At 42.2% G+C, this 17,588-nt stretch overlaps 1 protein-coding gene across 19 annotated transcripts in view; it reads left to right on the plus strand.

Annotated features, from left to right (window-relative positions):
* Positions 1-17,588, plus strand: part of DTNA (dystrobrevin alpha) — a 385,540-nt gene that overhangs the window by 279,881 nt on the left and 88,071 nt on the right. For all 19 annotated transcript variants that reach the window (XR_012121116.1, XM_073212753.1, XM_073212748.1 and 16 more), the window contains one exon: positions 14,984-15,197. Coding sequence is in view for 18 of the 19 variants with exons in the window: in XM_073212753.1 (XP_073068854.1) it covers positions 14,984-15,197 (214 nt within the window). In the remaining variant the exon portion in view is untranslated. The remainder of the gene's footprint in view (positions 1-14,983; positions 15,198-17,588) is intronic.

Below are 17,588 nucleotides of genomic sequence, written 5' to 3' on the forward strand. Positions count from 1 at the left end.
GGAGTCAGTGCAACAAGAAGATATAACCATTATAAATATCTATGAACCCAACATAGGAGCACCCAAATATGTGAAACAAATACTAACAGAATTAAAGGGGGAAATGGAATGCAATGCATTCATTTTAGGGAGACTCCAACACACCACTCACTCCAGAGGACTGATCAACCAGACAGAAAATAAAGAGACAGAGGCACTGAGCAACACATTAGAACAGATGGACCTAACAGACATCTATAGAACTCTCCACTCAAAAGTAGCAGGATGCACATTCTTCTCAAGTGCACATGGAACATTTTCCAGAACAGATCACATACTAGGCAACAAAAAGAGCCTCAGCAAATTCAAAAATATTGAAATTGTACCAACCAGCTTCTCAGACCACAAAGGTATGAAACAAGAAATAAATTGTGCAAAGAAAACAAAAAGGGCCACAAACATATGGAGGCTTAACAACATGCTCCTAAATAACCAATGGATCAATGACCAAATTAAAACAGATATTAAGCAATATATGGAGACAAATGAAAACAACAGCTCAATGCTCCAACCTCTGTGGGATACAGCAAAGGCAGTTCTAAGAGGAAAGTATATAGCAAAACAGGCCTATTTAAAGAAGGAAAAACAATCCCAAATGAACAGACTAAATTCACAATTAATGAAACTTGAAAAAGAAGAACAGATAAGGCCCAGAGTCAGTAGAAGGAGGGACATAATAAAGATCAGAGAAGAAATAAATAAAATTGGGAAAAATAAAACAATAGAAAGAATGAATGAAACCAGAAGCTGGTTCTTTGGGAAAATAAACAATAGATAAACCCCTAGCCAAACTTATCAAGAAGAAAAGAGAGTATGCATACTTAAACAGAATAAGAAACGAGAATGTGGAGAAAGGGGAATGCTCCTACACTGTTGGTAGGGATGTAAATTAGTTCAACCATTGTGGAAAGCAGTATGGATATTCCTCAAAAAACTAAAAATAGAAATACCATTTGATCCAGGAATTCAAAAAGACATATGCATCCCTATGTTTATCGCAGCACTATTTACAGTAGCCAAGATATGGAAGCAACCTAAATGTCCATCAGTAGATGAATGGATAAAGAAGATGTGGTACATATACACAATGGAATATTATTCAGCCAAAGAAGAAAACAAATCCTACCATTTGCAACAACATGGATGGAGCTAGAGGGTATTATGCTCAGTGAAACAAGCCAGGCGGAGAAAGACAAGTACCAAATGATTTCACTCATCTGTGGAGTGTAAGAACAAAGCAAAAACTGAAGGAACAAAACAGCAGCAGGCTCACAGACTCCAAGAAGGGATAGCAATTCCCACAGGGAAGGAGCAGGGGAGGGTGGGTGGGGAGGGAGGAAGAAGGGGATTAAGGGGCATTATAATTAGCACACACAATGTGGGTAGGTCACGGGGAAGGCAGTCCAGCACAGAGAAGACAAGTAAATGACTGCATATCATCTTACTACACTGATGGACTGTGACTGCAATGGGGTGGGAGGGACTTGATAATATGAGTGAATGTTTAAACCACAATGTTGTTCATGTGAAACCTTCATAGGATTGTATATTGATACTTCAATTTAAAAAAATAGATTGTTTTTTCTTGATATGTTAATGTTAACTAAATAAATCCATTATGCAAGCTGTTGCCTTATCTAGCATATTAGTATGAAATGTATGCAGTTGTATAAGTGAGGAAACCCCGTTCCTGTGTCTATGCCTAATAGCAGATGCCCTACGATGGACAGTTAAAGCTTGGTGGACAGTGAAGTTGCGCAGTGCCATCTCGTGGTGTGTAGTCATTAGTGCACAACCTAAATAACAGGAAATGATTTGATATCTCAGTAGTAAGCAGTATATTTATGCAACTGTCAGGCTTTTAAAAGACTCCTCTTCATTTCCTGATGATTCTCAGCTTAGCACATTTCTTAATGGTTCTGTTTAAGGAAAGGACTGTGAGACTCTCCTTTCTAATGATGATAAATAGATATTGAACACTTACTACACACTAAGCTCTGTGTGAAGTGCTCTACGTGGCCCATCTCATTCGATCTGTGCAATGACCCTGTCGTGGAGGAATTATTATTGCCCCCATTTTACAGATGAGGAAACTGAAATTGAAGGGCATTAAGTGCTTTGCTCAAGGCCATATGGGTAGCCAGCAGCAGAACCCCCTGGGAACCCAGCTGACAGCCAGGAACCTGCCCCGCCCTGCTGTGTGCACCTCCCAAGGAAGTTCCCTGTGACATGGTTCCAGGAAGTCCTTAGGACGGTCTTCCCACCAGGTCTCTAATGATCAGATACAGTAAAATCGATTCACACTCCACTAAAGCAGAATTTATGACAATAAACAGTATCTGCTTTTGTGGCTGGGATGTGGCTTGTGCTTCTATCACCCACAAAATATGTTTAAAATTATATGTTAAATTATATGTTAAATTAAAATTATAAGTTATATTAAATTTGGAGGACTGGGCTAAAACTTAGGTTTAGGAGTCACAGATTTTATAAATTAATAATAGCATAGCTATAGAGGATGTTTAATTATTTTAACACTAATAGCCGTAGTTCGTTGAGCACTCAATATGTGCTAAATGCTGTGATCAGCACTTATATATACATTTTCTGCTTTATTCTCACTACAACCCATTCTAGGTGGTGTTACTTTCCTCTTTTCTAAAAAAAGGAATAGTAAAATGTATGGAGGTGAAATAACTGGCCCACAGTTTTACAGCTATTAGTGGAGCCAGGAGTGAAAAATTCCATCTCCGTGATTGCAAAATCTGCCCTCTCTGCTTCGCCGCTCCCAGGAGGTCAGCACGTGTACTGTGCACGATAACAGCCCTCTGTGCACTGCGCCCCTACCCAAAATACCACCACCTCTTCTTGGACTGTAGCAATGGCTGCAGTTAGGCCTACACGCATGCTGTCCACCTCCAGTCCTTCCTTCTCTTAGTCAGAAATGATTTTTTTTTTTGAGAGGGCATCTCTCATATTTATTGATCAAATGGTTGTTAACACCAATAAAATTCTGTATAGGGGAGTCAATGCTCAATGCACAATCATTAATCCATCTCAAGCCTAATTCTCGTCAGTCTCCAATCTTCTGAAGCATAACGAACAAGTTCTTACATGGTGAACGAATTCTTACATAGTGAATAAGTTCTTACATGGTGAACACTACAAGGGCAGTCATCACAGAAACTTTCGATTTTGATCAAACATTATGAATTATAAACAATCAGGTCAGATATGAATATTCATTTGATTTTTATACTTGATTTATATGTGGATCCCACATTTCTCCCTTTATTATTATTATTATTATTATTTTTTTTTTTTAATAAAATGCTGAAGTGGTAGGTAGATGCAAGGTAAAGGTAGAAAACATAGTTTAGTGTTGTAAGAGAGCAATTGTAGATGATCAGGTGTGTGCCTGTAGAATATGTGTTAATCCAAGCTAGACAAGGGCCTTAAAACATCCACGGATGCAGATTTCTCTCAAAACAGGGGGGGTGAGGTTCTAAGCCTCACCACTGTTGATCCCCAATTTCTCACCTGATGGCCCCCCTGCGACTGTGCCTGTCTTAGGTTGTTCCTCCCTTGAGGAATCTTACCCATCTCTGGCTAACCAGTCATCTTCCGGGGCCATACAGGGAGATGTAAAGTTGGTAAGTGAGAGAGAAGCCATATTGTTTGAGAAGGTTAGCTTTTTACTTCTTTGCAGATTTATGCCCTGTGGCTTCTATGCCCAGCACTTGTCTCGAGGTATCTTTACTGCCTGGAGGAATTATGATGCTCGGTAAATTCAATATGAGGCACGAATTCTATTTAAGGGCTGTAATTACGAAGGAAGAAGAAAAGCTATACAGGTAGCATATGGAAGAAAACATGGGAGGATTGATTATTTCTTTGCCATATCTTCTTGTAGAGTACCTTAAGCATGTATAGGTTTAAACTACCAACTAACTAACTTGCGCACACATATTAACATAATAGGAATATGGTGACATAAACTAAGCAAATCTATAATTACCAGCCATCTCCAGTGAAGCCAAGAAAACCAGTTAGGCACCCTAGGCATTTGTGAGAATTTGTCTATGATATGATGAATATTCTCCAACTGTACTTGAACAGTCTGAGAGAAATCAGACAAATTAAAGCAACCCATTTCTAGGATCTGTTCACATCCCATAAGTTCTTTTAACCAGAGATAGTCTATAGTCATAAGATTTTGGAGCACTACAACTTGCACCCCTCCCAACTCCTGGTTGAGTTCCAACAATACAGATCCACTCAAATTCGTTGTCTCACTGTATGCACATGCCAGCCTAGACATCTCCCTCCTCATTCCAGTGGCAAGTCCAGGAAAGGGTGGGATGGATGCAGCCACAACCGCAGCATCGCCCAGATCCCTGTGGAGGCTTTTTGATGATCATCCCCCGGCACGAGTCCTCCAGAGAGTGCTGATGCCGGAAGCACCTCCTCATATCGTATCTTAGTTCATTTTCTGGGTATCCAAGCTAGGCCTTGATCTTCTGCATAAAAACAAACAGACCCTTTGCCCACACTTTGACATGCCCTCTATACCACTGTCTAGAACTCATTGGAGGTCAGCACACAGGAACTGCTTTTTTTTTTTTTTTTTATTAAGAGAAAGGAATCTTATAAGAAAAGAGTACCTCCATAGCCGATCATCTGACACCCTTTAAGTGATCAAAATTAAGGATATTTAAAGCATGCGTTAATCTTTGATTTACCAAGTTTTATCATATCATGGGGTAATCCCCCTTTCTGTCTTTCTTTCTTTTTTCCTCTTTTTTTTTTAAATCTTTAATCTACACTTACATGAAGAATACTATTTTTACTATGCTCTCCCCTATACCAAGTCCCCCCTAAAAACCACATTACAGTCACTGTCTATCAGCAGAGCAAAATGTTGTAGAATCACTACTTGTCCTCTCTGTGTTGTACAGCCCTCCCTCCCCTTTCTCCCTCCCCCCCATGCATGCTAATCTTAATACCCCCTTTCTTCTTCCCCCCCTTATCCCTCCCTGCCCACCCATCCTCCCTAGTTCCTTTCCCTTTGGTACCTGTTAGTCCATTTTTGGGTTCTGTAATTCCGCTGCTATTTTGTTCCTTCAGTTTTTCCTTTGTTCTTATACTCCTCAGATGAGTGAAGTCATTTGGTATTTCTCTTTCTCTGCTTGGCTTATTTCACTGAGCATAATACTCTCCAGCTCCATCCATGTTGCTGCAAATGGTAGGATTTTTCCTCTTCTTATGGCTGAGTAGTATTCCATTGTGTATATGTACCACACCTTCTTTATCCATTCATCTACCGATGGACATTTAGGTTGCTTCCAATTTTTGGCTATTGTAAATAGTGCTGCGATAAATATAGGGGTGCATCTGTCTTCCTCAAACTTGATTCCTGCATTCTTAGGGTAAATTCCTATCAGTGGAATTCTGGGGTCAAATGGTAGGTCTGTTTTGAGCATTTTGATGAACCTCCATACTGCTTTCTACAATAGCTGGACTAATTTACATTCCCACCAGCAGTGTAGGAGGGTTCCCCTTTCTCCACAACCTCGCCAACATTTGTTGTTGTTTGTCTTTTGGATAGCAGCCATCCTTACTGGTGTGAGGTGATACCTCATTGTAGTTTTAATTTGCATTTCTCTGATAATTAGCGATGTGGAGCATCTTTTCATGTGTCTGTTGGCCATCTGTATTTCTTTTTTAGAGAACTGTCTGTTCAGTTCCTCTGCCCATTTTTTAATTGGGTTATTTGTTTTTTGTTTCTTGAGGCGTATGAGCTCTTTATATATTCTGGACGTCAAGCCTTTATCAGATCTGTCATTTTCAAATATATTCTCCCATACTGTAGGGTTCCTTTTTGTTCTATTGATGGTGTCTTTCGCTGTACAGAAGCTTTTCAGCTTAATGTAGTCCCACTTGCTCATTTTTGCTGTTGTTCTCCTTGCCCGGGGAGATATGTTCAAGAAGAGGTCACTCATATTTATATCTAAGAGGTTTTTGCCTATATTTTTTTCCAAGAGTTTAATGGTTTCATGACTTACATTCAGGTGTTTGATCCATTTTGAGTTTACCTTTGTATATGGGGTTAGACAATGGTCCAGTTTCATTCTCCTACATGTAGCTGTCCAGTTTTGCCAGCACCATCTGTTGAAGAGACTGTCATTTTGCCATTGTATGTCCATGGCTCCTTTATCAAATATTAATTGACCATATATATTTGGATTAATTTCTGGAGTCTCTAATCTGTTCCACTGGTCTGTGGCTCTGTTCTTGTGCCAGTACCAAACTGTCTTGATTACTATGGCTTTGTAGTAGAGGCTGAAGTTGGGGGCTGAGATCCCCGCTACTTTATTCTTCTTTTTCAGGATTGCTTTGGCTATTTAGGGTCTTTGGTGTTTCCATATGAATTTTTGAATTATTTGTTCCAGTTCATTGAAGAATGTTGCTGGTAATTTGATAGGGATTGCATCAAATCTGTATATTGCTTTGGGCAGGATGGCCATTTTGACGATATTAATTCTTCCTAGCCATGAGCATGGGATGAGTTTCCATTTGTTAGTGTCTCCTTCAATTTCTCTTAAGAGTGACTTGTAGTTTTCAGGGTATAGGTCTTTCACTTCTTTGGTTAGGTTTATTCCTAGGTATTTTATTCTTTTTGATGCAATTGTGAATGGAATTGTTTTCCTGATTTCTCTTTCTATTGGTTCATTGTTAGTGTATAGGAAGGCTACAGATTTCTGTGTGTTAATTTTGTATCCTGCAACTTTGCTGTATTCCGATATCAGTTCTAGTAGTTTTGGAGTGGAGTCTTTAGGGTTTTTTATGTACAGTATCATATCATCTGCAAATAGTGACAGTTTAACTTCTTCTTTACCAATCTGGATTCCTTATATTTCTTTGTTTTGTCTGATTGCCATGGCTAGGACCTCCAGTACTATGTTAAATAACAGTGGGGAGAGTGGGCATCCCTGTCTGGCTCCCGATCTCAGAGGAAATGCTTTCAGCTTCTCGTTGTTCAGTATAATGCTGGCTGTGGGTTTATCATAGATGGCCTTTATTATGTTGAGGGACTTGCCCTCTATTCCCATTTTGCTGAGAGTTTTTATCATGAATGGATGTTGAATTTTGTCAAAAGCTTTTTCAGCATCTATGGAGATGATCATGTGGTTTTTGTCTTTCTTTTTGTTGATGTGGTGGATGATGTTGATGGATTTTCGAATGTTGTACCATCTCTGCATCCCTGGGATGAATCCCACTTGGTCATGGTGTATGATCCTTTTGATATACTGTTGAATTTGGTTTACTAATATTTTATTGAGAATTTTTGCATCTACATTCATCAGGGATATTGGTGTGTAATTTTCTTTTTTGTTGGGTTCTTTGCCTGGTTTTGGTATTAGGGTGATGTTGGCTTCATAGAATGAGTTTGGGAGTATTCCCTCCTCTTCTATTTTTTGGAACACTTTAAGGAGAATGGGTATTATGTCTTCTTTGTGTGTCTGTTAAAATTCCAAGGTAAATCCATCCGGCCACGGTGTTTTGTTCTTGGCGAGTTTTTTGATTACCATTTCAATTTCTTTGCTCGTAATTGGTTTGTTTAACTTTTGTGTTTCCTCCTTGGTCAGTCTTGGGAGGATGTATTTTTCTAGGAAGTTGTCCATTTCTTCTAGGTTTTCCAGCTTGTTGGCATATAGGTTTTCATAGTAGTCTTTAATAATTCTTTGTATTTCTGTGGAGTCTGTCATGATTATTCCGTTCTCATTTCTGATGCTGTTGATTTGTTTTGATTCTCTTTTTCTCTTAATAAGTTTGGCTAGAGGCTTACCTATTTTGTTTATTTTCTCAAAGAACCAGCTCTTGGTTTCGTTGATTTTTGCTATTGTTTTATTCTTCTCAATTTTGTTTATTTCTTCTCTGATCTTTATTATGTCCCTCCTTCTGCTGACTTTAGGCCTCATTTGTTCTTCTTTTTCCAGTTTCGATAATTGTGATTTTAGACTATTCATTTGGGAGTGTTCTTCCTTCTTCAAGTGTGCCTGGATCACTATATACTTTCCTCTTAAGACTGCTTTTGCTGCATCCCACAGAAGGTGGGGCTTTGTGTTGTTGTTGTCATTTGTTTCTATATATTCCTTGATCTCTATTTTGATTTGTTCATTGATCCATTGATTATTTAGAAGCATGTTGTTAAACCTCCATGTGTTTGTGAGCCTTTTTGTTTTCTTTGTAGGATTTATTTCTAGTTTTATACCTTTGTGGACTGAAAAATTGGTTGGTAGAATTTCAGTATTTTGTAATTTACTGAGGCTCTTTTTGTGAGCTAGTATGTGGTCTATTCTGGATAATGTTCCATGTGCACTTGAGAAGAATGTATATCCTGTTGCTTTTGTATGTAGAGTTCTATAGATGTCTATAAGGTCCATCTGTTCTAGTGTGTTGTTCAGTGCCTGTGTGTCCTTACTTATTTTCTGCCCAGTGGATCTATCCTTTGGGGTGAGTGGTATGTTGAAGTCTCCTAAGATGAGTGCATTGCAGTCTATTTCCCTCTTTAGTTCTGTTAGTATTTGTTTCAGAAATGCTGGTGCTCCTGTATTGGGTGCATATATATTTAGAATGGTTATATCCTCTTGTTGGACTGAGCCCTTTATCATTATGTAGTGGCCTTCTTTATCTCTTGTTACTTTCTTTGTTTTGAAGTCTATTTTGTCTGATATTAGTACTGCAACCCCTGCTTTCTTTTCACTGTTGTTTGCTTGAAATATGTTTTTCCATCCTTTGACTTTTAGTCTGTGCCTGTCTTTGGGCTTGAGGTGAGTTTCTTGTAAGTAGCATATAGATGGGTCTTGCTTTTTTATCCATTCTATTACTCTGTGTCTTTTGATTGGTGCATTAAGTCCATTTACATTTAGGGTGACTATTGAGAGATATGTACTTATTGCCATTGCAGGCTTTAGATTTGTGGTTACCAAAGGTTCAAGGTTAGCTTCTTTAGTATCTTACTGCCTAACTTAGCTCGCTTATTGAAGTGTTATATACACTGTCTGGAGATTCTTTTCTTCTCTCCCTTCTTATTCCTCCTCCTCCATTCTTCATATGTTGTGTGTTTTGTTCTGTGCTCTTTTTAGGAGTGCTCCCATCTAGAGCAGTCCCTGTAAGATGCCCTGTAGAGGTGGTTTGTGGGAAGGAAATTCCCTCAGCTTTTGCATGTCTGGGAATTGTTTAATCCCGCCATCAGATTTAAATGATATTCATGCTGGATACAGTATCCTTGGTTCAAGGCCCTTCTGTTTCATTGAATTAAATAAATCATGCCATTCTCTTCTGGCCTGTAGGCTTTCTGTCGAGAAGTCTGATGTTAGCCTGATGGGTTTTCCTTTACAGGTGACCTTTTTCTCTCTAGCTGCCTTCAAAACTCTTTCCTTGTCCCTGATCCTTGCCATTTTAATTACTATGTGTCTTGGTGTTGTCCTCCTTGGATCCTTTCTGTTGGGGTTTCTGTGTATTTCCGTGGTCTGTTCGATTATTTCCTCCCCCAGTTTGGTGAAGTTTTCAGCAATTATTTCTTCAAAGAGACTTTCTATCCCTCTTCCTCTTTCTTCTTCTTCTGGTACCCTATAGTACAGATATTATTCCTTTTGGCTTGGTCACATAGTTCTCTTAGTGTTGTTTCATTCCTGGAGATCCTTTTATCTCTCTCTATGTCAGCTTGTCAGCTTCTATACGTTCCTCTTCTTTGGTTTCTATTCCTTCAATGGCCTCTTGCATCTTATCCATTCTGCTTATAAATCCTTCCAGGGATTGTTTCACTTCTGTGATCTCCTTCCTGACATCTGTGACCTCCCTCCAGACTTCATCCCATTGCTCTTGCATTTTTCTCTGCATCTCATCCCATTGCTCTTGCATTTTTCTCTGCATCTCTGTCAGCATGTTCATGATTTTTATTTTGAATTCTTTTTCAGGAAGACTGGTTAGGTCTGTCTCCTTCTCAGGTATGGTCTCTGTGATCTTTGTCTGCCTGTAGTTTTGCCTTTTCATGGTGATAGAGATAGTTTGCAGAGCTGGTACAAGTGACAGCTGGGAGAGCTTTTCTTCTTGTTGGTTTGTGGCCTTCCTCTCCTGGGAGAATAGCGACCTCTAGTGGCTTATGCTTGGCAGCTGTGCGCAGACAGGGCTTCAGCTACCTGCCTGGTTGGTTTGGAGTTTATCTCTGCTGTTGCTGTGGGTGTGACATGGCTGGGGCTGCTCCTCCAAAATGGTGGAGCCCCATTGGAGGGGGAGCAGCCAGGAGGCTATTTATCTCCGTAAGGGGCCTCTGTGCTCCCTGTTACCCAGGGGGTTAGAGTGCCCAGAGATCCCCAGATTCCATGCCTCTGGGCTAAGTGTTCTGTCCTGCCCCTTTAAGACTTCCAAAAAGCACTCTCCAAACCAAAACAACAACTGCAACAGCGAAAGAGGAAAAAAAAAAAAAAGGAAGAAACACTCGATTTTCTTTGTCCTCAGGCGCCGGTCTCAGGCACCCGCTCACCAGTCTTGCTGCCCTGTTTCCCTAGTATTGGGGTCCCTGTCCCTTTAAGGCTTCCAAAGAGCACTCGCCAAAAAAAAAGGGAAAAACGCGTGATTTTCTTTGTCCTCAGGTGCCAGTCTCAGTCACCCACTCACTGGTCTTGCTGCCCTGTTTCCCTAGTATTGGGGTCCCTGTCCCTTTAAGGCTTCCAAAAAGCACCTGCCAAAAAAAAAAAAAAATCGCTCCCATTTCTTTGTTCTCCGGCGTCAGCCTCAGGCACCCACTCACTGGTCCTGCTGCCCTATTTCCCTAGTATCCAGGACCCCATGCATGCACTGTGTCTGCGCTCTGGTCTGGAATCCTGGGGCTGGGTGTTCAGCAGTCCTGGGCTCTCTTTCCCTCCCTGCTGACTCCTCTCCACCCCCCAGGGGCCGGGGGAGGGGTGCTCAGGTCCCGCAGGGCCGGGGCTTGTATCTTACCCTCTTCGCAAGGTGCTGGGTTTTCGCAGGTGTGGATGTGGTCTGGATGTTGTCCTGTGTCCTCTGGTCTCTATTTTAGGAAGGGTTGTCTTTGTTATATTTTCATAGATATATGTGGTTTTGGGAGGAGATTTCCGCTGCTCTACTCATGCCGCCATCCTGGCTCCACCCCAGAAATGATATTTTTAAGCTGCATTTCTGGTTATGTCTCTCTCCTATTTAAAACCCACTCCTCAGCATCAAGACCAAAGCCCTGCCATGGTCACAGTGCTCCTCCAGCTTTATCTTGCTCTTCTGGCCCCTTCACAACCATGTCATAACCCTGTTTTGTACCTGGCACCTGTCTGGTTACCTGTTGGTGTGAGTGCATCATGGCCGTACCCACACCTGACTGTTAGCTTCCCGAGGCAGGAGCCACATCCGTATGGTTCACTGTTGTGCCCCAGGAACCCCCATAGTGCTTGCACATAATTATGAAAACTACCTTTAAGTAATATTTTTTTATTAAGGCATCATTAATTTACAATCTTATGCTCAGGTTTCACATGAGCAACATTGTGGTTACTAGATTCCCCCCTATTATCAAATCTCCACCCCACTACCCATTACAGTCACTGTCCATCAGTGTAGTAAGATGCTATAGAGTCGCTACTTGTCTTCTCTGTGCTATACTGCCTTCCCCATGCCCCCACCTCCCCATATTATGTGTTGATTAAGCTTCTCTGCCATGTGAGGCTGGGATGAGAACGGCTGTCACCACCGAGTCTCTTCTCATGGCAGATACAATTCAGTGGGGGAAACAGACACCCAGCTCTCTACACAGAGTCCACTAAATGCCGTGGTGGGGAAGAGTGGGGTTCTGGATGGTGTGTAGGAGGGTACAGCCCTAAAGGCAGGGTATCCAGAAAGACATCCTTGAAAATGTGGTGTTGACACTAAGGTATGATGGGAAAGGCATAGATGAGAATTAAGTGGGCCCAGAGCAAAAGAATATTTTGCATGCCCTGTTGAAGAGACAGATTTCAACCTAAGGACTTTAAGCAGCACATAAGTGACATGTTAGATCTGTCACTCAAGAATCTCACCCTGGCTGCTGTGAATACAAAGCACTGGAGTCAGAGTGAAGATGAGCCCGAACCCAGCCAGCCCATCAGAGGGGCGGGGCCTTGGCTGACGGAACCGGGACCGAGGAGATGCAGGGGCTGACGTGGTGTCCAGTGGATGGCATGCCCGGATGCAGCCTGGCAGCACGTGAGACCCAGGGAGCCAGGGCGAAATCCACTTTCTAGCTGGGGCCACAGGAAGGGTGAGAAGGGGTGCCATGCATCAGGGAAGGGGAGCCCAGGGACAGTGGGTCTGACACGGTGTGAGCTGGGCAAGCAAAGGCTGCCGTGCCTGCCGGACTCCTCCCTGGGCACGCTGGCCATGCCATGGCCGGTGTGATGCCACCCCTGCCCTCCAGAGTGTTCCCTGTGCCCTCAGAGGCTCCCCGGGAGAGGCAGAGGTGCCCAGGTCCCCTCTTTCCAGCAGCCATTTCTTTTTCTGGGCTTGTAGCCATTTGCCCACCATGCTCACATTCACACTCATGCCACTCTTCTCCGAAGCCTGTTTCACATGATCCCCAGCCGGGGGCCAGTGAGAGTCAGTGGGGGCCCTCCCTGTGTGGGCACGGGCAGGCCCCCAGCAGAACAGCAGGCTGGACCTCATCACCTCTGCTTTCTCCACCCATCACCCAGACGTACCCCACAGACTAGACCGAGGGGATCAGATCAAATATATGGGAACAACTATAGAAAGTCCAGTTATTTCCCTCAGAAATTAAATAAGGCAGTAAATTCAACTTAAAGATGCATCTCCCTGAGAATGCCTTGAGAACTAGGTTGAAAATTTGGATAAATTACACCAGAAATGGTTTCCTGCTGTGTGATATACAAAGAAGGTTAAATTTGGTATCACATAAATCCGAATTTATCCAAATCTAAATATTAAAGTATTTCAGGTGGACAGTGATTTGTATTCCTCTGCTAAAACCAGACAGTGCCAAAGATTTTCTTTTGATGCTGTTCACTTGTTCACATATAATGTTATCTCTGTGCACCAACCTCTCCACTTCGGACTTCGTGCATTTCCCCATATGAGGAACACATCCCACTTCATAGATGAGGGAGGCACAGCCCCAATCCTCTGGGGTCAAGAGGACGTTCGCTTACAGCAGCAGAGCCAGATATGGGCCCAAGCCTAGGAGTTCAGTACATGATAGGTCTGTTTGTTTTTAATACAGTGTCAGGAATGAACCGAGAGGTAGGAGACTGAATCTTGGGAGCTGGTGGCAGGAAAGCATATGGGGAGCACACGTTTATGAGGACCTGAGACATACATGTGTATTTCACTGGGAAAGACCATGTATTTATTTTCAAATGCAGAAGTATAATGAAAAGGGAATCTTAAACTTGGTGAAGCCATAGAAAAACTAGAACTCTCATACACTCTTGACAGCAATGTAAAATACCACAAATACTTTAGAAAACACTTCAGATGTTTCCCCAAAAATGACTTACCTACCATATATCCTAGGCACCTTGTTTCTAAGTATTTACCAAGAGGAATGGAAGCATTTGTCTATTCAAAAATATGTGTGTGAGTTCATAGCAACTTTATTCATAATAGCCAAAAACTGGGACAACACAAATGTCCAACAAATTGTGATATATCCACATGACAAAATATTATTCAACAACAAAAAGGAACAAGCATGGGTGCAGCAACATGATTTTCTCAAAGAATCTAGCAGAAAAATGCATCCTGTATGATCCCAGCCATGTAGAATTCTAGAAAGATAATGCAGTGAATGTGTGTGGCTGCGTGGGATGAGGAGTGGGTTCAGAGGAGCACGAGGAAACTTACGGGGTGATGGATGTGTTCATTGTCTTGATAGTGGTGTTGGTTTCTGAGATATGATAACAGAACCTCAAGGTGAGCAAGGAAGAAATGGCAATGGACTCCTTGACGACCCTAGTGGAAGAGGCTGTGACTCGAGCCACATGAGTCAATCAGTGAGGTGGCCAGGACGGGTTTGTTCTTGGCTGGGTGAGGTGGCCTGTGACTCGGCTCTGCTGCCGCATCACATGGCTACCCTTCCTTTCCGCTGCCCATCTTCCTGCCTGCCTTAACCTTCCCTGTTTTCCTTATTCCAATACTTCCACTACTAAAAATATATAAATAAATGAAAAGACTTTAAATACCCAAATGAAGTCTTGATATCTTTTCTAACACAAGAATTTAAGTGTTGTTTTTCTCTCCTTTTTTTTTAAGGGGTCCGTGTGTACGTTAAAGCCAGAGAGACTTGTTATTAATCATGAGTGCTATATACTTCAAGGTTGCTAAGAAACTAGATCTTAAATGTTCTCACCACAGAAAAGAAATAGTAATTATTGCACATGATGTGCTAGCTAATAGTATGGTGGTCATCATAGTGCAAAGTAGAAATGTATCAAGTTGACAGGTTTTCACCTTAAACTTATGTGATGTTCTACGTCAATTATATCTCAATATAAAAAAAGCCAGGTAGGCTTGGATTTGAAAGCCAGTTTTGCCATTGGCTGACCTTGGACCTGTGCAACTGTAGGTCAGCTTCCCTGATCCTCCGTTTCCCCACATGCTGTATGGAGGTAATAGCTGTATTTCAAGGGTCATTGTGAAGATTAGAAATAACTGTCTACTGTTGTGTTCAATCACTTGCTTGCTGCTACACATTGTACATGACCTTTGAGATCAGGCACTATGTGCATTTCCTTAGGACAGCCTCTGCAACGGTCAGACACACACCAAAGCCTGTGAGGTGTCATGGTGAAACAGAACCCAGGTTACACGTGAAGTAAGGAATCTGCCCTCCCATGCAATTGGGCTGACGTGTTCACTCTGCTTTAATTGTACATAGTGCACCTGGTGGACATCTGGAACGTCATAGAAGCATTGCGGGAAAATGCTCTCAACAACCTGGACCCAAATATGGAACTCAGTGTGGCCCGATTGGAGGCTGTGCTCTCAACCATTTTTTACCAGCTCAACAAACGGATGCCAACCACTCACCAGATCCAGGTGGAGCAGTCTGTCAGCCTCCTGCTTAACTTCCTGCTGGCCGCCCTGGACCCGTAAGCTCCCTGTGCATGTGTGTCACTCTCTGCATATTTGGTCTCTCCTTCCTCTGGTCCTTCTTGGTCTTTACTCCAAATAATTTTCTAGGGAAATCACCTCCTCTCTTTTCTTGATCAGATTATTATCTCAACAAAGTCCCTATGTGTTTAACATAGATTTTAAATGCTGTGGAAAAGACTAGAAAGTGAAATAGTGCCGTAGGAAATCAAAGACAGTTGCAGTCTATGTGCTGACCATTATGTAACTTATCCGAGCAGCTGTGGACGCTTGCGAGTGTTGTGTGATGGCATCCCCATGGGGTGACTCAGTGACACATGAAGGGGGAGGATGTTTTTAACTCTCTTCTTTGCAAAGTGTCTAAGATAGTGTCATAACAAAACCATAGCATAAACAGGGAGGAACTGAGATGTGTTTCTGGACCAGCCCAGTGAACATAGCCATGGCTTGTATTGAATGGAAAAACATGATTCCATCCACATACCAGGACTGCAACTCAGGCTCATTATCACTCAGTTTCCCCTCGTAGAATCAGAGAGTTTGAGATCACCTGAGCTCTTGGGCTGTCCTTCCCAGTCTCCCATTTTACAGAAGAGGGCCTGAAGTGCAAAGAGGTTCTCCCTTGTCCTGCTCCTCTCAGTGTGTTAGCACAGAGTAGGGACTTAGGTATTCAGCTAAGGTTTCTTTTCCAAGATACATGGCAGCCTTGCAAATTGTAAAAACTCTCCTGGATTACACCATCAGCCTCGGCTGTCCAGTGGCCTTTTGCTGAGAGCGCTTGGTCTAGATACCATATCAGCACCTCTACTTTCACTACTGGTTTTGAATATTAAAAAGGAAAATTGCTAACTTGACCTTTTAGCAATCACAATTTAAGCCTCTCAAAAGATTTTGATCAGTCTTGTTGTTGGGCCAGTGCTTGGGAATATTTAAGCCCGGCCCTGGAGATGTGCCAGTTGGACTCACATTACCAGGCTACTCATAAATGTCACCAGCTGTCACTTTGCAACCTAGATTGGCAACAGAGCTGTTCATGCTCAGTTTGACCAGTGTACAGTATTGTTTCCTTGATGTTTACATTTTGAGAATTCTCGAGTAGAAATGAGCAATTCCAAAGCAGGCAGTCCTTGATAGACTCTGTGCTTGGTCTGTTCAGACTTTTCAACTGGTGTCTGCTGTGGCCCAGTCACTGTGGAATCCAAGAGGCCAGCAGGTGGAGAAGGCTGTGGTTCCACAGGGCAGGTGGCAGAATAGAAGCCAGCCGTGGCATCTCTGGAATGCCACTGCCATCCTGTCCCCTTAACAAGGGCGTGGAAGCTTTCCACCACAGTCCTCGAGAGACATATTTGTTATAAGTGTAACAATGGGAAATGTAAAGAGAAACACAGTTTCCTGATAAATCTTGGAGTACTGCTAGAGGTTTCATGAGGGATCACAGCTAAAATACTTCGTATGCACTCCATAAATACAGAAGCAGGCAAGATTAACAATAGGGAAGGGGGATTTTGTGAAATATATGAGATCTCAACTAATAGAGTCAGATTTTTTACTTTTGTTTAGAAATATTGGGGAAATTATGTGTAAAACGCAGAGCTGTGCATGTTCTCTCAGCACTGAGCTAATCTGAGCCACTTCATGGCTGTGAGCACAATGCCTAAAAACTAGCCAGGTACGGAGCCGCTCACACAGGTGTGCACAAGCAATGCTGGGCCCCTGCTTCCTGACAGGTAGAAAAGCCCCAGATGTACACGCTCCGTAATCTATTGCAGGAGGTTTTTAACATGTCGGCATAGAGAAATCTCACTGTACAGATTTGCAGACACATCCCCATGGACACCCTGGTATGAGGGAGTTCTGCCCGCTCCCCTTTGGCTGATGAGGACAGCCGTTCACATGTGCACAGATTCCCATTTCATGGCTTTTGAAATTCAGATGATGTGACATAAGTTATCAGAAAGCTCTGCTAACTGGAAACATTCACTTAGAAGTGAGTATAGGAGGAGAAACAGGAATGAAATGAATGTTCAATTCTATTTCTTACAATGGTCCATTCCTATGGATCCATATAAGATCCAGGGTGGAAAGCTGATGCCTGCCCTTCCCACCAACTGTCCCTTCGCAGATCCGAGTTTAAGGGAGCCCTCTGTGCTTGGACTTGAAGTACATCAAGGATACATGGTTGTTATTATAGGATCACTGAAACACTCAGGAGATTTTCTCTCATTTGCTGCAAATTTAAATGGTGTATAAAAAGAAAGAAAGAAAAAAATCCAAAATAAAAGTTAGAAATGCCTTAAGAACCTGCATTCTGAAGAGGTAATATACAAAATAAGAAGAGAAGAAAAACAGTACAGCCATTTAAATTCAAGAAGAGTAAGAACTTGCATTCA

This window comes from Manis javanica, chromosome 9, assembly GCF_040802235.1.
Source record: "Manis javanica isolate MJ-LG chromosome 9, MJ_LKY, whole genome shotgun sequence".
NCBI classification, from domain to species: Eukaryota; Metazoa; Chordata; class Mammalia; order Pholidota; family Manidae; genus Manis; species Manis javanica.